The sequence below is a fragment of the Candida tropicalis genome, assembly GCF_000006335.3.
Source record: "Candida tropicalis MYA-3404 genomic scaffold supercont3.5, whole genome shotgun sequence".
NCBI lineage: Eukaryota > Fungi > Ascomycota > Pichiomycetes > Serinales > Debaryomycetaceae > Candida > Candida tropicalis.
The window spans coordinates 1,071,353-1,084,011 of NW_003020057.1; the positions used below are offsets into that span (position 1 = coordinate 1,071,353).

At 31.6% G+C, this 12,659-nt stretch overlaps 4 protein-coding genes across 4 annotated transcripts; 2 read left to right on the plus strand and 2 right to left on the minus strand. All coding sequences in view use genetic code 12, as the record gives it.

The window, feature by feature from the left end:
- Nucleotides 1-583: 583 nt before the first annotated feature.
- On the plus strand, nucleotides 584-1,759 carry GPI8 (GPI-anchor transamidase; the record flags this gene model as incomplete). Its single annotated transcript, XM_002549814.1, has 1 exon — nucleotides 584-1,759. One exon carries the CDS (start codon nucleotides 584-586, stop codon nucleotides 1,757-1,759), a length of 1,176 nt encoding a protein of 391 aa, XP_002549860.1.
- A 337-nt stretch (nucleotides 1,760-2,096) lies between these two features.
- Nucleotides 2,097-6,200, plus strand: CTRG_04158 (uncharacterized protein; the record flags this gene model as incomplete). The annotated part of the gene is made up of 1 exon (XM_002549815.1): nucleotides 2,097-6,200. The coding sequence occupies one exon, from the start codon at nucleotides 2,097-2,099 to the stop codon at nucleotides 6,198-6,200; it is 4,104 nt and encodes a 1,367-aa protein (XP_002549861.1).
- Nucleotides 6,201-6,432: 232 nt separating this feature from the next.
- CPH1 (homeodomain family transcription factor) lies at nucleotides 6,433-8,355 on the minus strand (the record flags this gene model as incomplete). The annotated part of the gene is made up of 1 exon (XM_002549816.1): nucleotides 6,433-8,355. The coding sequence occupies one exon, from the start codon at nucleotides 8,353-8,355 to the stop codon at nucleotides 6,433-6,435; it is 1,923 nt and encodes a 640-aa protein (XP_002549862.1).
- A 1,572-nt stretch (nucleotides 8,356-9,927) lies between these two features.
- Nucleotides 9,928-12,615, minus strand: KSP1 (putative serine/threonine protein kinase; the record flags this gene model as incomplete). Its single annotated transcript, XM_002549817.1, has 1 exon — nucleotides 9,928-12,615. The coding sequence occupies one exon, from the start codon at nucleotides 12,613-12,615 to the stop codon at nucleotides 9,928-9,930; it is 2,688 nt and encodes an 895-aa protein (XP_002549863.1).
- Nucleotides 12,616-12,659: the final 44 nt, after the last annotated feature.

The window sequence follows — 12,659 nt, forward strand, 5'->3', positions numbered from 1 at the left end:
TTGTTCGAAAACAAACTAAATCCGGCATATTGACGCGATAGTTTGTTACTTCGCGACAGATGGGTCTATTTTTTTTATACGGATATTCTTGCGAATTTTTGCACATTTTATTTTTGCAACTTTCCAAGGGGTAATTACCAATCACTGTTATAATTATGAAACCATCATCACCAAAACAACCTTGGATCCCCTATTTCAATTGGAAACCCTACAGGAGTTTACCCATCCACTGTTCGCTAGTACATTAACAAACCTCCTTTAAGTATTCTGATGATCAAATGGATCAGCAATATCGGAAATATAAAAATTGATTAGTAATTATAAACATCCTTGAACACACCAGCATATAATTTTATGTAATCCAAAATACAAAGCTATTTCTCTTTATGATTGATTAGTAATTATTGCTGTTCGGTTATAAGTACTTCTTCAACGTACTCCACGTGACTGGTGACACATGATATCGGAAATAGTAAAAATTCGCCCAACCGAACAACACCAAGTAAAAAAATAAACAATAAAAAAAAAAAGAAAACAATTCCACCAAGTTTAGTAATAACTTGAAGTGAACATAACCAATAAAATGAAGAACCTATTGAGTTATATACTACCGATATTAGTTCTTCTTGGTGTGGTGTTATCAAATGAACAAGCAACACCAGAAAATATTCAACAACCATTACATCAACATGAAGAGAAACCAAGCCGTCATTCAAACAATTGGGCAGTTTTAGTGTCTACATCTAGATTTTGGTTTAATTATCGTCATATGGCAAATGCTTTAAGTTTATATCGTACTGTTAAAAGATTAGGTATACCAGATTCACAAATTATTTTGATGTTGTCTGATGATATTGCATGTAATCCAAGAAATGCATTTCCAGGAACAGTTTTCAATAATATGGATGAAGCTATTGATTTATATGGGGAATCTATTGAAGTTGATTATAGAGGATATGAAGTTACCGTTGATAATTTCATGAGATTATTAACAGATAGATGGGATTCGGATCAACCTAGATCAAAAAGATTATTAACTGATGAAAATTCAAATATTTTTATTTATTTAACAGGTCATGGAGGTAATGAATTTTTAAAATTTCAGGATGCTGAAGAAATTGGAGCTTATGATTTAAAAGATGCATTTAATGTAATGCATCAACAGAAGAGATATAATGAAATTTTCTTCATGATTGATACTTGTCAAGCAAATACAATGTATGAAAGAATTGAAGCTCCTAATGTTTTGGCTGTTGGTTCAAGTGAATTAGATGAGAGTTCTTATTCTCATCATAGTGATATGGATATTGGAGTTGCTGTCATTGACAGATTCACTTATTATACTTTAGATTATTTGGAAAAAATTGACAGAGATTCAAAAGAAACAATGGATAAATTGTTTGCTGAATATACTTTTGAAAATGTCCATTCTCATCCAGGTATTAGAACTGATTTGTTCAAGAGAAATATTAATGAAGTCTTGTTGACTGATTTCTTTGGTAATGTTCAAAATGTTGTTGTTGATGATGTTGATACAGAATTGTTAAAACAAGTTGAACAAGATGAAGAAGCTAAAAGCAAAGGTATAAATAAAACTCAACAAACTATTATTAAACAAAAGGGTCCAATTAAGTTCAGTTTTGAATGTGATGAAAATTCAAACACTTTAATTAATCTTAGTTCCAAGCAAGCCAAATTGTTTGGTATGATCTCGGTGGGATTCTTTATCGCCTTGTGGTTTGTTGCATCCAAATTTTAAGATATATATGGTCATTTGTAGATGTTAGTAATAAGTTTATTTGTTCTTTTCTTTTCACCTACCAGTCAGGTTATTTAGATATGTAATAAGAATATCAAAATAACTTTTCAACTTGATAATTCCCTCCAAAAAAAGTCGTGTGCACTGTGCAAATTCCTCTTTTGTATGCAAACACACACACACGCGCGCGTTTGCCCAAAATTGGTTTTTGGTATTTTGGGCTGAAACATCAACAAAACAATTTTGCTTTTTTCTTCTTTAGCATCATTGCAACCACCCACTATCACCACCAACCTCAACCACAACCACAAGCAGGAACAACTAGGATCACACAGCAATGCTGAACTCAAAACATCATCTTAATAATATTTCCCCGATTGAAGTATTCGATATCATGTCATCATCAAATGTTCCCGATGAAAGCAAACTAGCACATATTCAAAATTTAAAAACTCATATCAAGAAAGATACCATTGATCTAAGAAATGTTGATATATATTTACAAATTATATGCAAAGGTTTAGAACAATCAAATCCAAATATATCATCAATCAGTTTTAACTCGTTATTTTATCTAATTAAACGAATCAATGTTCAAGATAGTAGTGGTGCCATTTTGGAACGACAAAGTTTTTTAATTTTACCAATTTTAATTAATAAACTCGGCGGCACATCTTCTTCTTCAAGTGGCGGTAGCATTAGTCTGGCTAAAAAATCGTTAGAAGATTATTGGTTATCTAGCGCTGAATCAGTTGAGGAAGCCATTCTGGAGATTTCTTTTACTACAACAAATGTTAAAATAACCATCGAATCAATAAATTGGATGACTCAAGTATTCAAAAATATATCTTCAAAATTTAATATTTCCAAATTTATTCCAAAAATATTAAAATCACTAAAGCAAAATTCACATAATCAAGACCTTTTTAATGCCATCCAGGAATTATTTTCGGCTTATCTGAACAGACACCCTTCAGCTAATGATGAATTACAAAGAGCAATAGAACTGTATCTGTTCCCTTCTATTGTTATTGAAAGACTACTTAATAAGCCTATTAACAAGGAACCAATACTGAGAAGTCTGGAAACAGATGTTACTATGGATACTGAAGTTACAAACTACCCCCATAGTACATTGGAAACAACATTGACAATTCCAAAAGATAACAGTTATGAAGCAGAATTAACTGAATTTCTAAGCAAGGTGAATTACAAAATGGATAGTTCAATTAAAGCAATTCATATACAAGATTCCCATAGTTTATTCTCGACGTTCGATATTTTCGCTCCATCATTTGAAGGGAAAGAAACAGAATCAAATTGGAAAATCAGAGAGAAGAACATTATACAAATGAGATCAATCATTCGTGGGAATGCTCCTCAGGATTTCCAATCTGAATTAATTCAATGTTTACAAAATTCAAATATTGGTATTTGTAAAGCAACAAGTTCATTACGTACAACATTGAGTTCCAATGGGTGTCAATTTCTAAAAGAATGTGCCATTATCTTGAAGTATTCATTTGAGGCCGTTGCTGAGAATATTTTTCCAACTTTAATTAAACTTTGTGCATCTACTAAGAATATTGCATCCACAAATGCAAACATGGCTGTCTGTTCATTATATGCAAATTTACCATATACCCAAAGAATGGTGCAACGAATTGTTACTGCATCAGAGGAAAGAAATCATCAACCACGATCATATTCACTAATCTGGTTACATATCATTTTTTTAAGAATTAGAATTGACCATCGTTATATTGGTAACCATGAGTTGTTCTTTTTTGAAGCAGCAAATAAAGTGTTTATGAAGTTGTTAAAAGATGCTAATCCTAATGTTCGTCAAGTTGCAAAAGAATGTTATTGGTGTTTTACAAGAGTGTATCCTAGTGAAGCAGAGAAGTTGTTGAAAAAGTTGGAGCCTAATATAGTTCGAGCTTTAGAGAGATCACAAAGAGAAAGTGGTGGGTCAGGGATTGGACCAATTAAATCATTCACCAGTCGTCCATCACGTCCATCTATAAAAGAAGCTATAATGGAGAAGAATAAAGAATTAAGACAAAGAAGACCACCTTCTAGAAATTCAGCCGAGACAAGTGCTATTTCAAGAAATCCGTTACCTTTGCCAAAACCACCAAGAAGTAAAACACCTACTTCACGCTTGGAGAAATCATTGGTTAGACCAGCTGAGAAACCACAACCACCAGCTTTAAGGGCTGCTAGTTGGACTCAACCAACTCAATCTAGTCTCCTTGCTGCTGCTACTACTTCTACTACTTCTTCTTCTACTGCTGCTGCTGCTAGCACAGCATCTGCGGCTGTTTTGCGGCCAAAACAACGTGAACGTAGTAAAACTGAAGTGTTGAAGAAATCACCAATAATTGATGCAAAGCCGACCAGAGTAAATGGACATAGGCCGTCTAAATCTAATAGCGATATTGAGATGCCAGTATTTGATAAAGGTAATGACCCAATGATTAATTTCTTGGGTTCTGATAATACATCATTGATTTCGGAAGGTGTTAATTTGTTAAAATATGCAATTATTGGTGGAGAAATCATTTCAAATGAAGTTAATGGATTACTAAAGAATATTTCTGAACGACATGTGATGTTATTAAAACCATTATTTAATGCTAATGATGAAGTTTTTAAGAAGTCGGGTAAGCTTTTAAATCCTGATGATTTCTTGAGAGTTTGTACTTTGATCTTTCCTGATTTAGATGTTAAAACTTTTGATTTGATTATTGCCACTATTGAATTGGACTCATTTTATAAAGCAAGTTGTAATTTATTAACTTGTATTTCTGATCTTCCAAATATTCCTGGCAGTCATGCTTTGGTTATGCAAATACTTAATAATAAATTGGAAATTACCAAGGTTATTTTACAAGGATTACTGATTTCATTAAGTAAATTACCAATTGCTGATCTTTCCTTTGAAAAGGTTTTCCAAGAATTAACGAGATTAATTATTCTGTTGAAAGGCACTGATAATTTCCAGTTGTTGAGTCAATTATTCCGTCAACTTTATACTATTGATAGTGGTAAATTTGGTTTGTTATTAGAAGATGTTGAAATTAAACAACGTGAAGAAATTGCCACTATTGTGGGAATTGATAATTCAAGAGGTAAGAGTTCAACAGTTTCATTTAATAAGAACATTGATGATATGACTGAAGTTAAAAGACCAACTGGCGGATTTAATAGTCCGTCCAAGAAACCAATCACCAATGATTTTACTATGATTTTGGCTAAAAGAAGTGAATTATTACATGGATCAAGTGATTCCATGGTTCGACCAAAATTACTGGATATAAATGATAGTTTTGCTAGACCAAATCTGAAACCTTTAAGAGGTTTATCACCCCTTCGTCCGGGAACTGATCAATCGGATATGTTGATTGATGAATTTTCTAATGTATCTATTACTGAAGATGGTAGTAAATCAAGTCCAATGAAAAATAAAGACAAGAACTCGTCGCCATCTGTGAATAATGATAATTTGAAACATATCATGGAAAAGATAGATCCGTTTAAGTCAATGTCTAATAAAATGAGAAAAATATCTATATTTGAAGATAATAAAACTAAAGAAAGAAATTGGTCATCTTTACAATATTCCAGGATTCAAAGAAGTGGAGCCCATGGCAGTACTACTGGACCTGCAACAACAACAACAGCAACTACGACTACTCATCATCATCGTCAACATGTGCTTAATCAATTTCAGTTGAATAAAGAAGATTTTGAACGGAATTGTAAAAACTTGTCTGATGTTCCTAATCAATCTAATGTTTTAAAAGTCACGGCAATTTTAGATAATTTAAATGCTAGTGATTATGAATTTAGAGAATATTTTATGAATAAAGGTAAAGTTAAATTAGAATCATCAATATGGGTATTTTTTGAAAAGATTGATATTTCAAATCAACAACTGTTGTTATTAAATGGGTTATATTTATTGAAACAATTGATTAGATTTAATGATTCATTAAATAGCTTTAAATTGTTTCAATTACTTCAAAGAACATGTAAAGATGAAGAATTGGATAGTGAGATGTTTTTCATTTGGAATGAATTGTTATTTAGTATTAATCATGAAAATATTGTACTTGAAATGGAGGAGATTTTATTGAAATATTTGGAATCAAATGAAAAAAATTTAATAATTTCAAGTTTATGTTTAAATTATTTATCTAAATTATTAATTGAAGATAAAAATTTAAATCTGGTTAAACTTTATCGATTAGATAAAATATTAGGAGGATTATTTAACGAAGAAGAAGTTATGTTTAGAAAATCATCAGTTGTTTGTTTTAGTAATTTATTTAAGAATGATAATTTATCAAATCAGACTAAAGAAACTTTGAATAAATTAAAATCCAAATATCCAATTTCACAACAACGATTGATTGAATTTTATATCAAGAGATGAATAGTTAATCTGTATAAGCTAAATACAAAGAAGTATAAGATCAAATAGTATTAAATAATAATATAATCTCTATTAATAATAGAACTAAATAAGAACGTGAAGAAGTAAAATACATAAATACATATATATATAAGTATATATAAAGTCGACGAAAAAGAGAAGTAAAAATTAAAAATATCATACAAACCAAACAACATCGTCATCATCATAATCATCATTCTTGTTAATGATTTCATTTAATATCATCTTTATTAATCACTTTAGTAACTTTTGAATTAACCACATCATTTAAAGAACCAGAATAATTTTTAGTATTATTATTTTGATCATTTGTTGGTTTTCTAATCATTCCACTAGTGTTATTATTATTATTATTATTATTGGACACTTTAGAACTTATTGGAGATTGTTGTTGTTGGTTTGATCTTTTCTTTGGATTTTTTAAAGATGGTTTATTAATTCCTTGTGATTGTTGATACATTTGTCCTTGTTGTCCTTGCTGTTGCTGTTGTTGTTGTTGTTGTTGAGGTACAGCCATATTATAAGCAGGCATCATTTCTGAATGATCATTATGAATCATATACGATTGATTTATAGGAATAGGAAATCCATTAGTATCATACATTGGAGCAGTAGTTGTAGCAGTTTGAACATTTGGATTATTTGTCCAATATTCACTATCTGGATGTACTACATTATAAGATATTGGAATTTCAGTAGTTGCTTGATATATTTGACCAGATTGTTGATCATAAAATTGTTGTGGTGGTTGATTTGAAGGAGGAGGAGGGGGAGGAACACCTTGAGATTGTGATTGTTGTTGAGGAATTGCTTTTAAATAAGTCGGTGTTGCTAATTGTCTTGCAGTGAATTGATTTTGATATTTTGCCGATATTGGAGGTACTAAAGGTTGAGGAGTAATACCATAATTTTGATAATTTGATGGAAAGAAAGCTTCTTCGTTATTTTGTAATGAAAAAAATTTAGCGGCTGATTTTGGTTGTAGTGGACCTGAAGAAATTGGAGGTAATGGAGTTCTTAAAGGTTGAGCTTGTTCAATTAAATATTCATCATTAAATGCAACTTGATTAGTTGTTGTAGTTGCTGTTGTTGGAGCAGCTTGTATTATATTTGGAGGCATAAACAATGTAGGATCTAAAAATGAATCATAATTATCCTCAATTATATTTGCATAAGCTCCTGGTTGATAATTTGGATCTAATATAATATAATCTTCTGAATTTTGACCATTTACTTGATTAATATAATCTAATGGGAAATCATCTTCATAATCAGAACTAGTTTTATACTGGGCTGGTGTAGCTTCATTAAGAAATCCATATTCTTCTCGACCCCTTGCTGTGGTGGTATATTCAGGTGAAGATTTTTCACTACCATTACTATGCTTATCATCACCTTGATTTAAACTTGAACCATTTATTGTTGTAACTGTAGTTGTTGTCCCACTAGCTCCTGTTGTTGTACTGGTGGTGGTTGTAGTAGTAGTAGCAGAAGAACCAAGACCAACAGCAGCATCATTTACTTTCTTTGAAGTTTCCATATGTTTAGATAATTGAGCATATAAACTTGAAGATTCATCGTATTCAAAACTTAAAGCTGGTTCTCTATGACTAATAGTGGTTGGATTTTGACCCAATTTTTCCTTTTTCAAATCTCTCTCTAAAGCATCAGCCATTAATTTATCATGAGGCACATTGAACCAAAAGAACACTTTTTGTTTCTTTTGAGTTCTTAAACATGAATTTTTGAATAAGAATTCTAAAAATTCAGATCTTGGAGGTTCTAAAATAGCATCAGTACCACATTTCAAATTTCTTAAATCTGAAAATATACCTTCTTCAAACTTCTTTCGATCGATAATCTTTCTACCAAAATGTTCAAATTTATAAACAATACAACGAACAATATCAGTACCAGTAATAAAATATAAATTATTCCAATAAACACAACTAACAAATCCTTCATCATGATTTAAATAGTATCTTCGAATTACTTGGTTTTCTTGCCAATTAGCTGGAGCAGTAGCTAAAAAGAATTTCAAATCTTCAATTAATCTTAAAGATTCTTTAACTTGGTGAGTAGGAGTAAGTGAAGCTGAATCACTTGTATATGATCTAGTAGTGGTAACAGACATTCTAAGTCACGTGTGAGGTTATAATGTGTCTAGTGTACTTTGTAAGTGAGAACTTTCTATGTGAAACAAATGAATGTTGTGATATATGAAAATATGTCAAACGAATGGAAATGGGAGGGGCGATAATGGATGGAAAGGTTTTGTGATAATTCTATCTCTGAGATTCTGGTCCCCTTAATGATGTTACTCTTCTTGATGTTGTATTTGAAATTAATTGATGTTGTATCAAAATGATTGTTTGAAAGTATGGGCAGTTTTAGAATTGAGAAGAAAAAAAAAAAAATTTACTGAAAACTTCGAAACAAAACCAAACAAAGTGATTTTAAAACAGTTTTATAATCACAGATTTTGAAACACGACTAAAATAGCGCTGTGTCTTTTTCTTTCTTCAGTTAAGTAATGTAAAATAGGGAATGTTTATCCTTTTGCAATTCGTGTAAAATTCTCTTTAATTCAAATGCTAAATCTAAAATTGAAATAAATACTCAACTCACGTTTTCTATTTTTTTTTCTCTCTCTCTCTCTTTTATGGCTTGTTTTACTCAAGTTAACCGCGGGAATGTATAGAATTTCAATCAAACAAGAATGATGTGACAATGGATAATAGTGATGAAAGGATTAGTTAAGATACAAAGAGAATGATCTTAAATATCAATAGGCAGTTGTTCCTCTTGTTGTTGTTGTTGAAGTAAGTTAAAATAAAAAAAAAAATACAAAAAAAAATTTCCCTACTTTTCGTTTTGTTTTTGTTTTTCTTTTCTCTTTGGGGGGTGGCATAAAATTGTTTTAAAAATTTTGGGATGAAACAAATCCACTTCAATTTATACCCAAAAAAATTGTTGACTATGTGTTTCAGAATTTGAAACATGAAACACAAACCCACATCAATACACCAACACATTGACACATCAATAAATGAATATATTACAATTATATTCCCATTCATACAATTTGGCAATGCAACAATTAATTAGCTAACCAGATACACATATAATTATATCTCAATGTCTTCTTTATATCACAACCAATCCTTTATCCAATTCATTCATTTCTTCTCTATATAACTTACACGATACAATTCAAGCTCAACAATTTTAATATTTTTGTGTAATTGTTCAAATTTTGATTCTTTTCATGCATATACCCTTTTGTTGATGTTCTTGTTGCTCTTGTCATTTTTGTTTTCGTTGTGGTCGTGGTTCTTGTTGATCTTCTCCTTGTGAATCTAGAATTATCCATCAGCAAGTCTAAAACGTCATATTTAAGGATCACCAACAATCAATAAAATTCATTAGAAGTCGTTAAAAGATTATATATTCATTTGTTATCTTTTTTTTTCTTTGTTAAATTATATACCTGTATACCATTTTTTTTTTATTTGTAAAATATGATTTTACTGGTTTTACCTATTTATATAAAAGTGGGTTATTTTTTAATTTTTTAATTTTTTTTTTATTTTACCTATAATTCATCTTCCTCCTTAACTTCTAATTTAAAATCAAAAATCAGACTAACTAAAAATCATTTATCCCAAAAAAAAAAAAAAAAAAACCAAAAATTAAAAAAAAAATTCTAATCGTAATCACACCAATCTTTTCTAAATGATGTAACCCATTCAATAGGAACCCCTGAATGAGCATGTTGTTCAAATGGTCCTTTACCAGTAGTTCCTGCAACTGCTGATTTACTCAATTCAGATAAAGGACTTGATACAGGTCTAGACCCATCATGCAAACTACCGCCTCTACTGTTCATGTGTCCCGTCGTAAAATCTAAACTATGATGTTGATTTGCTTGCTGTGATTGCTGAAGCTGTTGTTGTTGTGACGGATAGTTATGATGATTATGATGTTGGTGTTGATGTTGTTGTGGAGAGTAATGGTGTGGTGAATAATGAAAGTCTCTCTTTTCATGAAATGACCTTCTAAATGCATTGACTGCTGCTGGTGTCGATCCACTAGAAGATGTAAGTGAACTTCTTCTAAATGGTGGAACATATTTACCATTGTTACTATTAGCAGAACTTGACAATTGTTGTGTTGGTGGCGCATAACCATTCAATTCACCTCCAAACACTGCTCTTCTAGTAGCGGCAGCACTATTGGCAATTATATTGGAGTTTCTTCTTAAAGCAGTACCTCCTAATCCTGAATTTCCGTTAGCTGCAGGAGAAAGATTATCTGATTTATTGAATCTCTTATGCAATGGATCGCCTTCAACAACATGTGCACTATGATGTAATGCGTTGTTATTTGTTGTTGTAGTGGTGGTGGCTGTTGTTGGCATCGTATCTTCAAAATCTCCTTCTAAATGGAAAACTTCATCGTAATCTAAACTCAAATTGTCCAATTCTTCAGTTACTGGTTCAACAATTGGTGATTTGGAATAGTTTGGTGATCTTAAATATGGTGGGATATACTTCCCTTGTGAATTCAGCAAGCCTGCCCCTGATCCTGATCCACCATAGGAATTACCATTGGTAGCAGTATTATTTGTTGCCGGGTATGGTAATGGATGATATGTTGATGGCAAACTAGTATGAACATTTCCATTGACAACATTTTTTCTCAACTTAGATGTAGAATACAGTCTGGATTTTCTTCTACCATTCATATGATTATGTGAGTCATTTGCTTGATGATGATAGTGAAACTGTTGTGGTTGTTGTGATTGTTGTGATTGTTTTTGAGGTTTCTTGTAGTTTTTCTTCCAAGTTCTCTTTCTAAATCTCTGTGGTGGTGATTGTTTCTTATTCAAATTATCAAACTGTTTAGTAAATCTTTGTTCCCCGTATTTATCCATATAATGGTTAAATACCGATCTCGGAGTGAAATAATCCTCTCTATTGAACTTGTTATTCCCGTTATACAACCGATTAGTATTTTGTGAATTTTGATTATATGATGCAACATTCAACGGTTTTCTAGTATTGCGGTGGAATTTAAATCCAGTAATTGGAATTGGTTTCAAATCGGTATTTGTGGATAATAATGCATCTGCTCGATGATTATGTGGGATTTCAGTAGTAGCATCAGTAGATGTCCCTTTTGGTGGGGTATTTTTTGTATGTGATTCAGTTGTACCTGCAGCCGAAGTCGTGGTTGCAACCGGTGGTGCTGCTTTACCAACAGATGGAGTCACATCAATCTTATTATTGACATAAATAGCTGGTGATGGTCCATCGATTTTAACAGCAGGAGTGTCAATCCTGTCTGGTGACGGTGACAATGATTCTTTGAATGATCCGTAACCTTCCAATTCTTCCTCATCTTCTTCTTCTTCCTCTCCTTCTTCTGCTTCATATTCACCTTCCTCTTCTTCTTCCTCGTAATCTTCATTGTCCCAATACTCTTCGTCAATGGTAAAGTATCTCAACAGTTGTAATTCTTCGGAAATACTATTCAAATCTCTATTATCGGGATCAATAGTTAATGAAAATCTTAAAACTGAAAATAAATCACCACTCATGGTGGAAAAAATATCAAATAATGCTTCACGGTTATTAACAAACTGAATAAATCTTTTATCAGAATAATTGGCAACTTGGAAAGGATTCTTATGGAACACCAAGGTTAATAAGATAATCCCAATGGACCAAATGTCAACTTTTGAAGCATCATATTCTTCCAAATTGTTATCAAATAGTTCTGGAGCCATATATCTTTCGGATCCAATGTCAAATTCATTAGGATTGGTGACAATTTTGTTTGTAGTAGATAACCCCCAATCTGAAATCTTAATAGACCAATCCTGATCAATTAAAATATTCTCTGGCTTCAAGTCTCGATGATATATTCCTCGACTATGACAATATTTCAAACCATCCAATAATTGTTCAAAAACCAGTTTAATATCTTGAGTGGTGACAGGACCAGAATTTGAATGGATAGCTTCGTATAAATCGCCTCGTGGATAAAATTCCAAAATCAAAAATGTATCAAAATGATCCCATAATTTCGAAATATGGGGATGATCTCCTAAAATTTGATGCATTTTAATTTCTTTATGGGCTTCATTCAATAAAGCAGTGAAAACGGATTCTGTTGCTGATAGTTTAGCAGGGGTTGAAGTAGATGATCTCTTGTCAGTTTCCTTTTTAAAGTCCACTGGATAAATAAATTTAACAGCAACTAATCGATTATCCTTCTTGACATCCTTAGCAACTGAAACCAACCCATAAGAACCTTGACTAATATCTGCTACTTTAAGGTATCGGTCTCTTAATAAAAGACCCTTGTCATAATGAGTGTATTCTTCCATTTGTAGTGGTAGAAACGTATAAAAATGTATTTGGTGTTTTGGTC